The 12,932-nt window shown below is 45.4% G+C and overlaps 2 protein-coding genes across 4 annotated transcripts in view; one reads left to right on the top strand and one right to left on the bottom strand.

Moving 5' to 3' along the window:
- Nucleotides 1-7: 7 nt before the first annotated feature.
- LOC140489419 (retinal rod rhodopsin-sensitive cGMP 3',5'-cyclic phosphodiesterase subunit gamma-like) lies at nucleotides 8-8,921 on the bottom strand. The gene is made up of 4 exons (XM_072588958.1): nucleotides 8,824-8,921; nucleotides 2,512-2,670; nucleotides 594-634; nucleotides 8-117 (listed from the first exon to the last, which is right to left on the bottom strand). Exons 2-4 carry the CDS (start codon nucleotides 2,631-2,633, stop codon nucleotides 41-43), a joined length of 240 nt encoding a protein of 79 aa, XP_072445059.1. The 5' UTR covers nucleotides 2,634-2,670; nucleotides 8,824-8,921; the 3' UTR covers nucleotides 8-40.
- Nucleotides 8,922-12,544: 3,623 nt separating this feature from the next.
- The window catches only part of LOC140489417 (CCR4-NOT transcription complex subunit 3-like), an 86,564-nt gene continuing 86,176 nt past the window's right edge, over nucleotides 12,545-12,932 (top strand). Inside the window, exon 1 of one of the 3 annotated variants that reach the window (XM_072588951.1) lies at nucleotides 12,545-12,617. The gene's annotated coding sequence lies outside the window, so the exon portion shown is untranslated. Of the gene's footprint in view, nucleotides 12,721-12,932 lie in introns of all 3 variants that reach the window. The other 2 variants (XM_072588953.1, XM_072588954.1) reach the window with 2 other exon arrangements.

Below are 12,932 nucleotides of genomic sequence, written 5' to 3'. Positions count from 1 at the left end.
TGTGGGCCAGTTACTAAGGCCTGTTTAGCATTACCCAGTATCAAACGATACCATACTGAGCCAGTTCATGCAGCTCCAAGTGGCTGAATGCCTCCCAAGGACAGATCACAGTGATATCTGTAAAAATTAGAGGTACTATTAAACACTCTTTTCTATATCCATTTCTCCGTGCTGAATTTCAAAAGTGAGGACTGTAGATGCTAGAGATCAGAGTCAAGAGTGTGGTGCTGGAAAAGCACAGCAGGTCAGGCAGCAGCCGAGGAGCAGGAGAATCGATGTTTTGAGCATAAGCCCTTCATCAGGAATTACTGAGGCCTCATTCCTGATGAAGCGCTTATGCTCAAAACATCGATTCTCCTGCTCCTCGGATGCCAGGATCCTGACCAGCTGTGCTTTTCCAGCACCACACTCTTGACTCTGATCTTCAAAACCACCAACTCTGAGGCACAGAGCTCTCTACTGCCCTGTCTCAGGGGTCATTTAACATGTTTGTGTGTAAATTCAGCACTCACCTGACCTACAGAGTGAGCGTGAGATCAGATTAAAATTCAGTGCTTTTGAGGGAGGGGTTGGGAATGATTTCTGTAACATACCTGTGCCAAGCCCCTCCATTCCAGGAATATCATCTCCAAACCTGCAGGAGAATGACAATCAGAGGCTGAAACCCCACTTAGCACAAAGCTGCTGAAAACAACATCGCATTGCAAAACTATTACATGCATTATTTTCATAAATTGTAAAGACTGAGCTCATTCTACAACTTATTTGTGTGATGTAACTTTATCAAGTGGGGTCCCTCCTCTAGTGAAGTAACAGGCAGAACAATGTCATGCAGGCAGTTTAAATATTTGTCCATCGATATTGCAATCTTTTCTAGGTTAATGGCTGTATCAGTGTTTGGTGTTTAATACAGTTAGATTGTTCTTTTGATGCTAGAAATTGGAATCCTGCACTGTCCCAGTTTACAGAAAACAATCATTTGCACTGTGCTGTTTCTAACACTGGCCCAACTCCTTGTGATGTGTTTTTACTGCTGGTGTTAACCCAGTTTATCTCTCTCCTAGCCTTAAAGTGAGCTAACAGAAAAATTCATTGATACACCACAGTGACAATATGTAACAAACAGTTAATAACACTGTTAATAGCTCTGTTACTAGGCAGACACAACCCTGACTTCTGAATGGAACAGAACACATTCCTGTTCCATTCTGGGGGAGTTGAGTGGTATTAATCCAGAGACCCAGATAAGGTTCTGAGGACCTGGGTTTGAATCCCAACCATATTAGTTGGTGGAATTTGAATTCAATAATTTTTTTTTAAAAATCTGGGATTAAGAGTCTAATGATGATCATAAATCAATTGTCAATTGTTAGAAAAATCCATCTGGTTTAGTAATGTCCTTCAAGGAAGGAAATTGCCATCCTTATCTGGTCTGGGCTACATGTGACTCCAGACCCACAGCAATGTGGTTGACTCTTAACCACCCTCTGGGCAATAAATGTTGGCCTACACCAGCGACACCCTCATCCTGTGAATGAATAAAAAATACTAAGTAAACTCAGAGTTCAATTTTCATTTTAGTCTTAATGCTAAACATGGTTAGTGGAACAACAGACAAAATGTTACAACAATAATTTTAAGGAAAACATTACTGGTTATGTCTGAGATTATGGAGATAGTGGGAGAGTTTGACCAGCTAAATTTCTGTTCCCTTTGCTGTGATTTGCACCTTTCTGATACACAGGAGATGTTGGTGAAATAGATAGGGCAGTCATTTCCAGACTGTCCACAACTTCAAAATTGGCTTTCATTGAGTTAGAGACACCAAGGGACGTTCAGAATGTGGGCAAAAAAAGCAAAAGTTCACCAATGCCCCTGTATAAAGGAAGCTGCAACTTGGGTAGTACTGGTACACGGAGAAGGGGCAGTTTCACTGGAACAGAGTTCAGTTTCACTGCTAAAGGGGTTAAAGAGACTCTGCCCAGATCAACGATGCCGTCTGTCTGCTGTGGGTTGTGGGTAACCCTCCAACAATCTCATTCTGTCAGTCTGCCCACAGAGAGTGGGGCAGAAAGGCTGGCACTGACTCCATTCTGTGTGTGTGTGTATGTGTGTGTGTGCGTGCGCGCACGTGTCTGTCTGTGTGTGTGTGTGTGTGTGTGTGTGTGTGTGTGTGTGTGCATGTCTGTCTGTGTGTGTGTGTGTGTGTGTGTGTGTGTGTGTGTGTCAGTGTGTGTGTGAGGGCTGTCTGTGTATTCCTGATGAAGGCCTCCGGCTTGAAATGTCGATTTTCCTGCTCCTCGGATGCTGCCTGACCTGCTGTGCTTTTCCAGCGCCATACTCTCAACTCGTGTGTGTGTGTGTGTGTGTGTGTGTATATGAGAGTGTCTGTGTGTGTTTGTGGAGAGAGGAGAAGATCCTAATGTTATTTCTATTAAAACTCCGGCAAAATAGTTCTCAGACCCTTGGATTCCAAGGCTCAACCTGTAAATCAAAATTTCTCAGTTATACCCTTTCACGCCTGCTTTGGGGGGTTTGCTCTTGAACTGTCGAGTCGCTCTTTGCTTGAACTTTGGTGGCCCCTTCCTTGGGGACATGGCACCTCCAGAAATATTGGTTGGTGAAATATTCATTTCCACAGAACAGAGTTACTGAGACAGGAAACACTCACTGAAAGACAAAATGTCACAGTTAAACCAAAGATTCTGGACACACCATCCCTGGTTAGAAGGGAGGAATTTTCTGTCAATTATTTGTGGAGATTGAAGATGCAATAGCTACTGTCTGATCCCTTCAGTAGCCACAACAAAGAGTTTATTCACGACTTACAAAACTGTCAAGTCAAGAACAGCCACCCATAATGTCCGTGAAGTGTAGCAGTATAGTACCAAAGAAATGCACTTAGACCTTGCTCAGTCATTTCAGCTGCAGCAGACCCTAACACTTCCAACAAAATGAATCAATGGCACAGAAACATCTGGAGTGAGCCTTGACTCCACGGTAGCATTCTTGCCCAGAGTCTGGAATCCATTCCCACCATCAGACATTGGGTAGGAAAGGTCTAATTCCTAAACACTGGGAAGGTATTCAGCAGATCACATCAACAATGTCAGGAAGTCCATCTCTGTCCGGCACTGTAACACTTCCAGTCATAGAGTCATAGAGATGTACAGCACGGAAACAGACCCTTTGGTCAAACCTGTCTATACCGACCAGATATCCCAACCCAATCTTGTCCCACAGTCGAGTTGTATTTTTGCCCTCCTGACCTAATTTGTAGATAATGAGTGGTAAAACTTAATACTGAGAAAGTTATTCTGCAAGCTGACACTTCCAAGTCCCACAGCCCCTCGTTATATTGGAAATGGACAGGCTGCTTTGTTTAAGATTCCTCTGACAGATGACATTGAATCCTCTTACAGGATGAGCTAAGTGATTGAATTGGGCTTAGCCCAGTTGATCTCAGTGACATCTTATTCTGGTTCTTTCTTATTTTGCAATATTTTTCAAGGTGGGTCTCTGGACAAATAGCAACATTACAGAGTTAAAGTAAAGGGAATGTGTTTGGGAGACAGTGAAACATTTTCTTTTTGTTTGCCAGCATGGGGTATTGAGCCCATTGGCTGTTTCTGTGCCACATCCCATGCATTCTATGTATAATATTTGGATCCCATTGAATCTGTATACAATATGCTATACAGATCCTATATACACCATACATTATATATTTCCTTGGGGTCCTGTGGTTCATTGAGGGCCTGGGTTCAAGTCCCACCTACCTCCAGAGGGTGTCACAACCTCCTTGAACTGAATGATTTAAATTATTTACAATACTATCTGTACGTGCTGGGAGAAATTACATTGTACATCTTGGCTTACAATGATTTTGTCTTTGATTTTTTTTCTGTGTCATTGAATTACAGCAAAGGCTTACATTTATGTAGCACCTTGGAAAATTTTCCAAAAGAACTTCACAGCAAAATGATCAAACAAATATCACCATGACCCCGAAGGTGGAGTTATTGGGGATGGGGAGTTCACTACACGTTCGGCTAAAAAGGTGTGTTTTGTGGAGGTTGGAGGGATCAGATAAGGGACAAAGAGATGGAGTGAAGGAAGGGACTTTAGCGTTGAGACTGCAGGGGATTGGTCAGTAAAGGAGTGATGGGAAGAACTGCATAAAGGCTGGTTTTAAAGGAAGGACATGTTTCTGGAGGTTTGTGTGTTGGAGAGATTTGCATAAATGCAATTTGCAATCTCCTTGGGAGAAGGAGAAAATGTGATGGTCAGTGAAAAGTCACTTCTAACCTGTTTCATTACACACTGGGGATGTTTAATGAGGGGAGAGAAGCTAATATCAGGGAATGAATGTGTTTAGCTATTTTAAAAAGATTATTTAAAAGAAACACAGACACAAAAGCATACACACACGAACAAGCACTGATGGCTACACAGAGACAGAGATATGCATGCACAAACACACATCATTTTACTTACTAAAGTATAAAACCTCAATATCTACAAACTGGCTGGAAAAATATCATAAATCCCTTTGCATATATCACTGTTTGTTGAGAAGCTCTCAATCTAATGCATTTGTTCACTTCTTTGTATGTTCACACGTAGTAACTCTCTATTTAATCAATTGCTTATGGTGGTACTTACAGATTATGTAGCAGATTCCATCCCTAGTAAACCGCTTGAATGTAAACTGACAGCTACCCCTGCTGTACATTGATACTACAAGCTGATTTTCTCATGGAAGCAATCTCTATAAATACCAATGAAGAAAGAGCACACAGGAAAATATGAACATAGAACATAGAACAGCACAGCACAGGATCTTCAGTCCACAACGTTATGCGAAGCATTTTTCTTAATCTAAGATCAACCTAATTACACGCTCCTCAATTACTGCCGTCCATGTGCTTGTCCAGAGGCACGATTCATCACAAATCTACTTCTCACGCAACTACGAGTTGAATGTTCGAGAAAAGAGTATGATGTTCAAAACATGTTACACTCTGCATAGGTGTTATTTTTCACATGAGCCCCAGTCTAATCTCATCTCTATCTCACTCAATGCAGCCTTCAATAATCATGAGAAAGTCAGAACCAGGAGTAGTTCAGCTGCATGAGCCTGCTCCCCCATTCTATACCATCATGGCTGATCTCATCTCAGCCTCAACTCCATTTTCCCCTCTACCTTCCATAACCCTTCAACCTATTACTGATTAAAAATCTATCTCCTCCTCAAATTTACTTAATGTCCCAGCATCCACTATACTCTGAGGTTGTGAATTCCACAGATTCATAACTCTTAGAGAAATAATATCTCCTTGTGTCTGTTGTAAATCTGATACCCATTATCCTAAAACAAGTCCTTTTTTTGTATCCATCCACAGATGTATGTATCACTGGCTGGGCCAGCACTTATGGCCCATTCCCAATAGCCCACAGGGCAGGAGTCAACCACATTGCTGTGGGTCTGGAGTCATATGTAGGCCAGATCAGGTAAGGACAGCAAATTTCCTTCTCTGAAGGACATTAGTGAACCAGATGGATTTTTCCTGACAATGGTTTGATTGTCATCATTAGACTATTATTTCAAGCATAGCCCCTTCATCAGGTGAAGTGACAAAGGAGCAGTGCTCCAAAAGCTTGTGATTTCAAATAAACTTCTTGGACTATAACCTGGTGTCGTGTGACTTAAATCACAGAGTCATAGAGATGTACATCACGGAAACAGACCCTTCAGTCCAACCCATCCATGCCGACCAGATATCCCAACCCAATCTAGTCCCACCTGCCAGCACATGGCTCATATCCCTCCAAACCCTTCCTATTCATATACCCATCCAAATGCCTCTTAAATGTTGCAATTGTACCAGCCTCCACAAGACTTCTGACTTTGTCCACCCCCCGTCATCTCCACATCAAAATTATTACTAAATTCAAATTCCAGCAATCTGCCATGGCTGGATTTGAACCCGTATCTCTGGATTAATGATATAATGCTAATATCACTAGGCCATTATCTTCCCTGAGGGGAAGAGTTCCATTCTGGCTCACCAAGTTTTTGTCCATATTTTAATATTCCTTATGCAAGTGTCTAATTGCATTTTCTTGGGACCATTGAAACTGCTGGCAAGAATTTTAAACAGAAACTATAAACCATAGAACAGTGCAGAAAGCTCACACAAACTACAAATCAACACCAAATTAATCCCACGATCCATTCATAATTTACTTAATCCATACCTGGATATGCTAATGTTACAAGTAATGATAAGTTAAAAAAAAAATGCAGTAAAAGGGAATGGGTAGTGCAGTGGTAGTGTACCTATTTCTGAGCTGGGAGGTCTGCATTCAAGTCTCACCTGCTTCAGAGGTGTACAACAACAACTTAGAGAAGGATGATTAGGTAATAAATGTGAAGCATCACAGGGGTGTGATTACAAAACAATCTGATGTTAGGAGAACCAAGTGGACATGTTCTGTGGACTTGGATCTCGTTTCCCAGCCATTCACATTGCTTCAGATTTTGATTTGATTTGAATTGAACAGAATCATCAGCCCCCTCCCAGTTTGGTATACACAGCACTTCATGTTTCAGTAAAATTGGATTTACTAATCTTCTCACACAGCTTCCCATTCAATATCTCAGGAGCACATGTTTGCTAATCGACTCAGTTCCTGATGATCTCAATTAACAGCAGTGAATCCAAAAAGCTCCTGATGAACAGATACACTTGGATTGGGATTACTGCTACAGGCTGTCACTTGCAAACCTGAATGTCACTGACACAAAAAGATGGAACACGTTGGAAATGCTCAGGAAATCAGGCAGCAGGAGGAATTCCAGTCTTTACCATCTTCTGTTAGACACACGGCTGATCAGTGGGAATTTCAGATACAGGCACAGCAGGGATGGTGTATTCCTCTAAGTAGTCCTGAAAACCATTTTGGAAACAAATCTGCAAAACGTGCTACAGCTTATCATCTGAAGTGAAATCATAGACAAGTTCTGAGAATTAAACCCAATGTTGCCGCTTCACTGAGCAAGATTGATTTGGAGGTGCCAGTGTTGGACTGGGGTGTACAAAGTTAAAATTCACACAGCACCAGGTTATGGTCCAACAGGTTTATTTGAAAGCACTAGCTTTTGGAGCCCTGCTCCTTCATCAGGTGGTTGTCGTATCCTTGGCTTGTTTTGCATTTCTACACAACAAACAGACTCCCCACAAATTCCCTGGGGAATCTCAGTGGAATTATGAAACAATGGGACAAACAGAGTTGTGAACAAATTCTCAGTTAATGCTTTCATTGTTCATGAGCATTTCAACAATACAAGATTCTTTGGGGATGCGACAGGTTAGATGTGGAGATGTTATTTCCCCTTGTGGGAGCGTCTAGGACAAGAGGCATAATAAGGAGTCAGCCATTTAAGACAGAAATAAAGAGGAAGTTCTTCTCTCAGAGAGGATGAGTCAATGGAATTCTTTACTGGAGAGTTGTTGAGGCTGGGTCATTAAATACATTCAAGACTGAGATAGAGAGATTTTAGTCAGGAAGGGAATCAAAAGTTATGGGGGAAAGGTGGGAAAGTGGAGTTATCAGATCAGCTTTGGTCTCATTGAATGATACAGCAGACTTGATGGGCTGAATGGTGTAGAATCCTAAAATGTCTTCAGTGCAGAAAGACCCTCTGAAGAGTATCCAGACTCACCCACACACCTTTTTAAACTATGGCTACCCCACCAAACCTGGACTGCACCATTCATACATCTTCTGGTCTGATTTCAATATTTGCGAATCTTGAAATCAGCATTTGACCCTTCATTGTTAATTGTTGATATTATATAATAACTGGCAAGTGAACAAATTTAAGTCAGTAAACGTGGGATTGCACTGATATTCCACTGACTGGTCGGTGAGCTGAAGGGTACTGAAGGGTAACAGGATCCCAACACTGCAACCTCAAGGAGAACAATCAGAGGCATTGCAAATCCTCTCAAGATCAGCTGCTCAGGTCCCAGGAAACTGACCAAACTGAAGTCACGTAATCGATAGTCATTCAATACCAATAACATCTGTACATTACAAACATCATCACTTGAGGAGTCCTGCAATTTCAAAGGGTCAGTACCAAGGGAATTCTGCACCGTCAGAGTCAGTACAGAGGGAGTGCCGCACTGTCAGATGGTCAGTACTGAGGGGATGCTGCACTGTCAGAGGGTCAGTACTGAGAGGGTGCCACACTGTCAGAGGGTCAGTGCTGGGGGAATACCGCACTGTCGGAGGGTCAGTGCTGAGGGAGCGCCGCACTGTCGGAGGGTCAGTACTGAGGGAGCGCCGCACTATCGGAGGGTCAGTACTGAGGGGTTGCCACACTGTCGGAGGGTCAGTGCTGAGGGAGTGCCGCACTGTTGGAGGGTCAGTGCTGGGGGAATGCCGCACTGTCGGAGGGTCAGTGCTGAGGTAGTGCCGCACTGTCGGAGGGTCAGTGCTGAGGTAGTGCCGCACTGTCGGAGGGTCAGTACTGAGGGGTTGCCGCACTGTTGGAGGGTCAGTGCTGAGGGAGCGCTGCACTGTCGGAGGGTCAGTGCTGAGACAGTGCCGCACTGTCGGAGGGTCAGTGCTGAGACAGTGCCGCACTGTCAGAGGGTCAGTGCTGAGGGAGCACTGCACTGCAGGATAGACTACTTCCTGTGACAATGTTCTGTCTATCTGCCAATATTTCAAATGATGTCTGCAAGTTTGTATTCTGAGCCAATTCTTATTCTTTTATTGAAAAGTGGATGAAAGTATCACTTTACTTACAAGAAGCAGCAGCAGACAGTATTGAGGATGGGCTCTGTCCCTTTCTCGCTGTCCCTGCAGATTCTCTGATTCCCTCTCCTTAAATCCTCTCTCAGTCACGCTGTGCTTTCACAATCCCCTTCCAGCCGCCTTATTGGCTACACCCTGAGCTCTCCATCCCACTTCAGGACAAGCTTCATGAACCTTTCCAGAGAACGTCCTCCACCCCCAGCCCCTCTGCTGCTGAACATGAGCAGAAAGCTGTTCTTAAACAGAGCAACGTGGAGGTTGGGCTGAGCCCCTGATCTTGGGGTTTGATACTCAGTGCTGCCCAGTTTCCCCTCCGCATCCACACTCCAGTTTTAGGGATCAGTCCTTGCCTTTCAAAGTCTGAGTGTATTAGAAGTGGGCTTTGACTCTGCTTTGATTGAGTTTCTTGGACTAGGTCTGAATTTTGTGAAATAGATGTGTTTTTGGAATAAAACAGTCAGATCCAGTGCTGGGAAAGCACTGCTTCTGTGTCCAGATGTAACTCTGAATGTTTGATTTGAAACTGGAGACTGCAGAATGACATTACCAGGAAAGTGGTCCACACATCAGAGGCTGAATGTTTTTTTAAATCTCGGGGTCATTAAGTTTAGTTGTACAATGTTAAAGTCACAAGGATTAGCAGTGAAGCTTAGAAGTGTTCTGACTGCAGTGTGTATGATGTCACAGTGAGTTGGTGTTGGAATGGTGTAACACATCCCATACTCGGGAAAGTGTGACACTAATGGGTGTGACGCTGATGAGTGTGACACTAGTGACACAGACAGTCCTACACTTTGCTATACATTTGACAAGATCAGTACATCTGCACTGAAGTGTAAGTGAATTCTGCACACTGTTACCTGTGTAAATGGGATGATTATTAGAACAGTACTGCACAGAACAGGCTCTTCGGTCCTCGATGTTATGCCGACCTTTTATCCTACTCTAAGATCAGACTAACCTACGTACCCTTCATTGTACTATCATCCATATGCCTATCCAAGAGTCGTTTAAATGTCCCTAATGTACGACTTTGCTATCACTGCTCTTAGTGAATATTCTGTTGGATGTTCTGATGGAGCCTCTGTTAGTCCGTTTACAGAGGATTATTGTTGTGACAATCGCCTTACTGTTCAGACAGATTAGTGAGGTGAAGCTGCTACTAATCTATTTCAGCAGGAGAGGACATTACTGATTAGACAATCCCCAGCAGATTAAATCATGTCTCTGAGAGATTGGTTCATGCGATATCTGGCCAAGTCACTTTGCAAACAGTTGGTAACAAATCCAGAATGATGCTGCTCAGGCGACTCTATTTTACTGTGTTCCTGCGAGAAGATGAGTAACTGATGGAGATTGCCAGAGACCGTGGTGATATCAGGGCTGACCATTTATCAAAAAATCACTCCCGAGCAACATTAATTTCACAGATTGACTGACAGGTAGCCCCTCTGACAGTGCAGTATTCCCTCACTGTTGGACAGAGCCCCTCTGACAGTGCAGTATTCCCTCACTGTTGGACAGAGCCCCTCTGACAGTGCAGTATTCCCTCACTGTTGGACAGAGCTCCTCTGACAGTGCAGTATTCCCTCGCCATTGGTTGGAGCTGTCATCTTAGAATCTAATCTGTCTGGCAGTGGGATCGAAACAGATGACCGTCCGCTCCACAGCACCAGCTGACTCAGGAAAGAGCCATGCAGCAAACAAACTGATCCATGCAGATGTTCCTAGAACAGGAAATGGCTCTGGATAAATTCAAACTGCAGCAGTTCATGGAAGAATATAAACATGGGACTGAAATCATCTGATTTGATTTGAATTATTATTGTCACAGGTACCAAGATACAGTGAAAAGTACTATTTTGCATGTTATCCAGACAATTCATATCTTAGATAAGTACTGAAGGGTAATAGAACAGAATGTACTATATAGAGAAAGATATTTGAGAGGTCTGCTCACAAGTCTGATAACAGCAGGAAGAAACTGTTCTTAAATCTGTTGGTACATGTATTTAAACTTTTGTATCTTCTGACTGATGGAAGAGGGTGCAAAAGTGTATAACTGGGGTGATTGTACTGGCCGCTTTCCCAAGGCAGTGGGAAGTCGAGATGGAGTCGATGGATGGAAGGCTGTTTTTCAGGATGGACTGAGCTGTGTTCAGGACTCTCTGTAATTTCTTATGGTGTTGAGCAGAGCGGTTACAATACCAAGCTGTGATGGACCCGGATAGGACGCTTTCTATGGTGCATCTATTAAAATTCCTAAGAGTCCTTGCGGACATGCTGGATTTCCTTAGCATTCTGAGGTAGAGACGATGGTGTGCTTTCTTAACCATTGTTGCAATCACTCTTTCCATGCCACCCAACCTGCTGAGTATTCCTGACATTTTCTGTTTTATATTTCCCAATGCTCACCATTTGGTTCCGGGGTGAGGTGGGGGGGGGGGAGGCTGAACTCAGTCTCAGGTGAACTCTCCTCCAACTTAAAGAGCCAGGTTTAGTCAAGACAATCGCTTTGGAATTTTTTAAACGCCAACAGTAAACTCCCAAAGTACCACCACTCACTTGGGTAAAGACACCGCTATTTCCCGAGTTGTCGCAAAAGTTAAAGGTTTCATTTCAGCGCAGTTTTTAAGTGAAGGTCTTGCAGCCTCAAAGAGAGAGTGACAACTCTATGGCAGAGTTAATCCAGGCTGCAGAAACAAGCAAAATGCTGAAACCAGTTATTTATTACATTATCCAGCATTATTTGAATTTCCGGAGGTTTTTGCTATAATTGTCAAGGGGATTGTTCAGGCCAACATTGAGATAAAATGCAAAAAAAACTACAGATGCTGGAAATCTGAAAAATTGCTGGAGAAACTCCGCAGGTCTAGGAGTCTCTCTGGAGAGAGAAAGATTCTATCGAGCTGCGGAGTTTCTCCAGTAATATCTCTGTGACTCTAAGCTGGTGGGGCTCCTTCTACCTTCATTCCCAGGACAGTCCCAGAGTCACAATGACCCCAACACGGCGACAGGCTGCAGTGTCCTGACCGTCCGCTGGATGGCAGACGTGAGACAGGCTGCAGTCCTCTTTGTGGCCGTGGGAGGCGGCTGTGAGGCCGGGCTGTGGTTCCCCCGATGTCCGCAAGGAGCGGATGTGAGACCAGGTTGCAGTTCCCCCGATGGCCACAGGGAGCGGGGCTGAGCCGAGTTGCAGTTCCCCCGGTGGCCGCGGGGAGCGGGTGTAAAGCCGGGCTGCAGTTCAGCCGGTAGGCGCGGAGAGCGGGTGTGAGACCGGGTTGCAGTTCCCCCGATGGCCGCGGGGAGCGGGTGTGAGACCAGGTTGCAGTTCCCCCGGTGGCCGCGGGGAGCGGGTGTGAGACCAGGTTGCAGTTCCCCCGATGGCCGCGGGGAGCGGGTGTGAGACCGGGTTGCAGTTCCCCCGATGGCCGCGGGGAGCGGGTGTGAGACCAGGTTGCAGTTCTCCCGGTGGCCGCAGGGAGCGGGTGTGAGACCAGGTTGCAGTTCCCCCGGTGGCCGCGGGGGAGCGGGGCTGAGACCAGGTTGCAGTTCCCCCGGTGGCCATGGGGAGCGGGGCTGAGCCGGGTTGCAGTTCCCCCGGTGGCCATGGGGAGCGGGGCTGAGCCGGGTTGCAGTTCCCCCGGTGGCCATGGGGAGCGGGGCTGAGCCGGGTTGCAGTTCCCCCGGTGGCCGGTGGTGTCGCGCGTTCCCCTTGGTACAGGCACGCCGCCATTTTGTGACCGTGTCTCCGCCGTGGCCCCGGATCCGGCTTCTCCCGCTCGGTAAGTTCCGACGCCGCCACCCCGGGCCTCGCTTCTCCACGGTTCCAATCCCTTCTGCACCCTGGTGGCCATCTTGTGCCCGAGCCTGGCTCATTGGTCGCAGGTCAGTGCTGCCCGGACGGGGCTCTCGAGTAGAGAGAATGGCAGAGCCTGAGGCCTGGGCCCTGGTCAGTTTGAGGGGCTAAGGCGGAGGGAGGGAGGGGGGTGGAGATGGAGCGAGGCCAAGCCTTGGGTTTGGCATTGACTCCGATACCGTCTACTTCTGGATCCTGAGTGTGAGCAACACGATTCAGCCCTTTATGCCAGCATGGTGTC

The sequence above is a fragment of the Chiloscyllium punctatum genome, chromosome 18, assembly GCF_047496795.1.
Source record: "Chiloscyllium punctatum isolate Juve2018m chromosome 18, sChiPun1.3, whole genome shotgun sequence".
NCBI classification, from domain to species: Eukaryota; Metazoa; Chordata; class Chondrichthyes; order Orectolobiformes; family Hemiscylliidae; genus Chiloscyllium; species Chiloscyllium punctatum.
The sequence above is the reverse complement of the archived record's forward strand: the minus strand, read 5'-3'. Positions and strand labels throughout refer to the sequence as shown.

Bases quoted from the DNA above. Each gene is read 5' to 3' on its own strand.
- LOC140489419 (XM_072588958.1), bottom strand. From the start codon at position 2,633: ATGAATATTTCACCAACCAATATTTCTGGAGGTGCCATGTCCCCAAGG. The intron at 635-2,511 runs GTATAACTGAGA...ATTCTCCTGCAG, and splicing joins CCCAAAGCAGGCGTGAAAGG to GTTTGGAGATGATATTCCTG. The intron at 118-593 runs GTATGTTACAGA...TAATTTTTACAG, and splicing joins AATGGAGGGGCTTGGCACAG to ATATCACTGTGATCTGTCCT.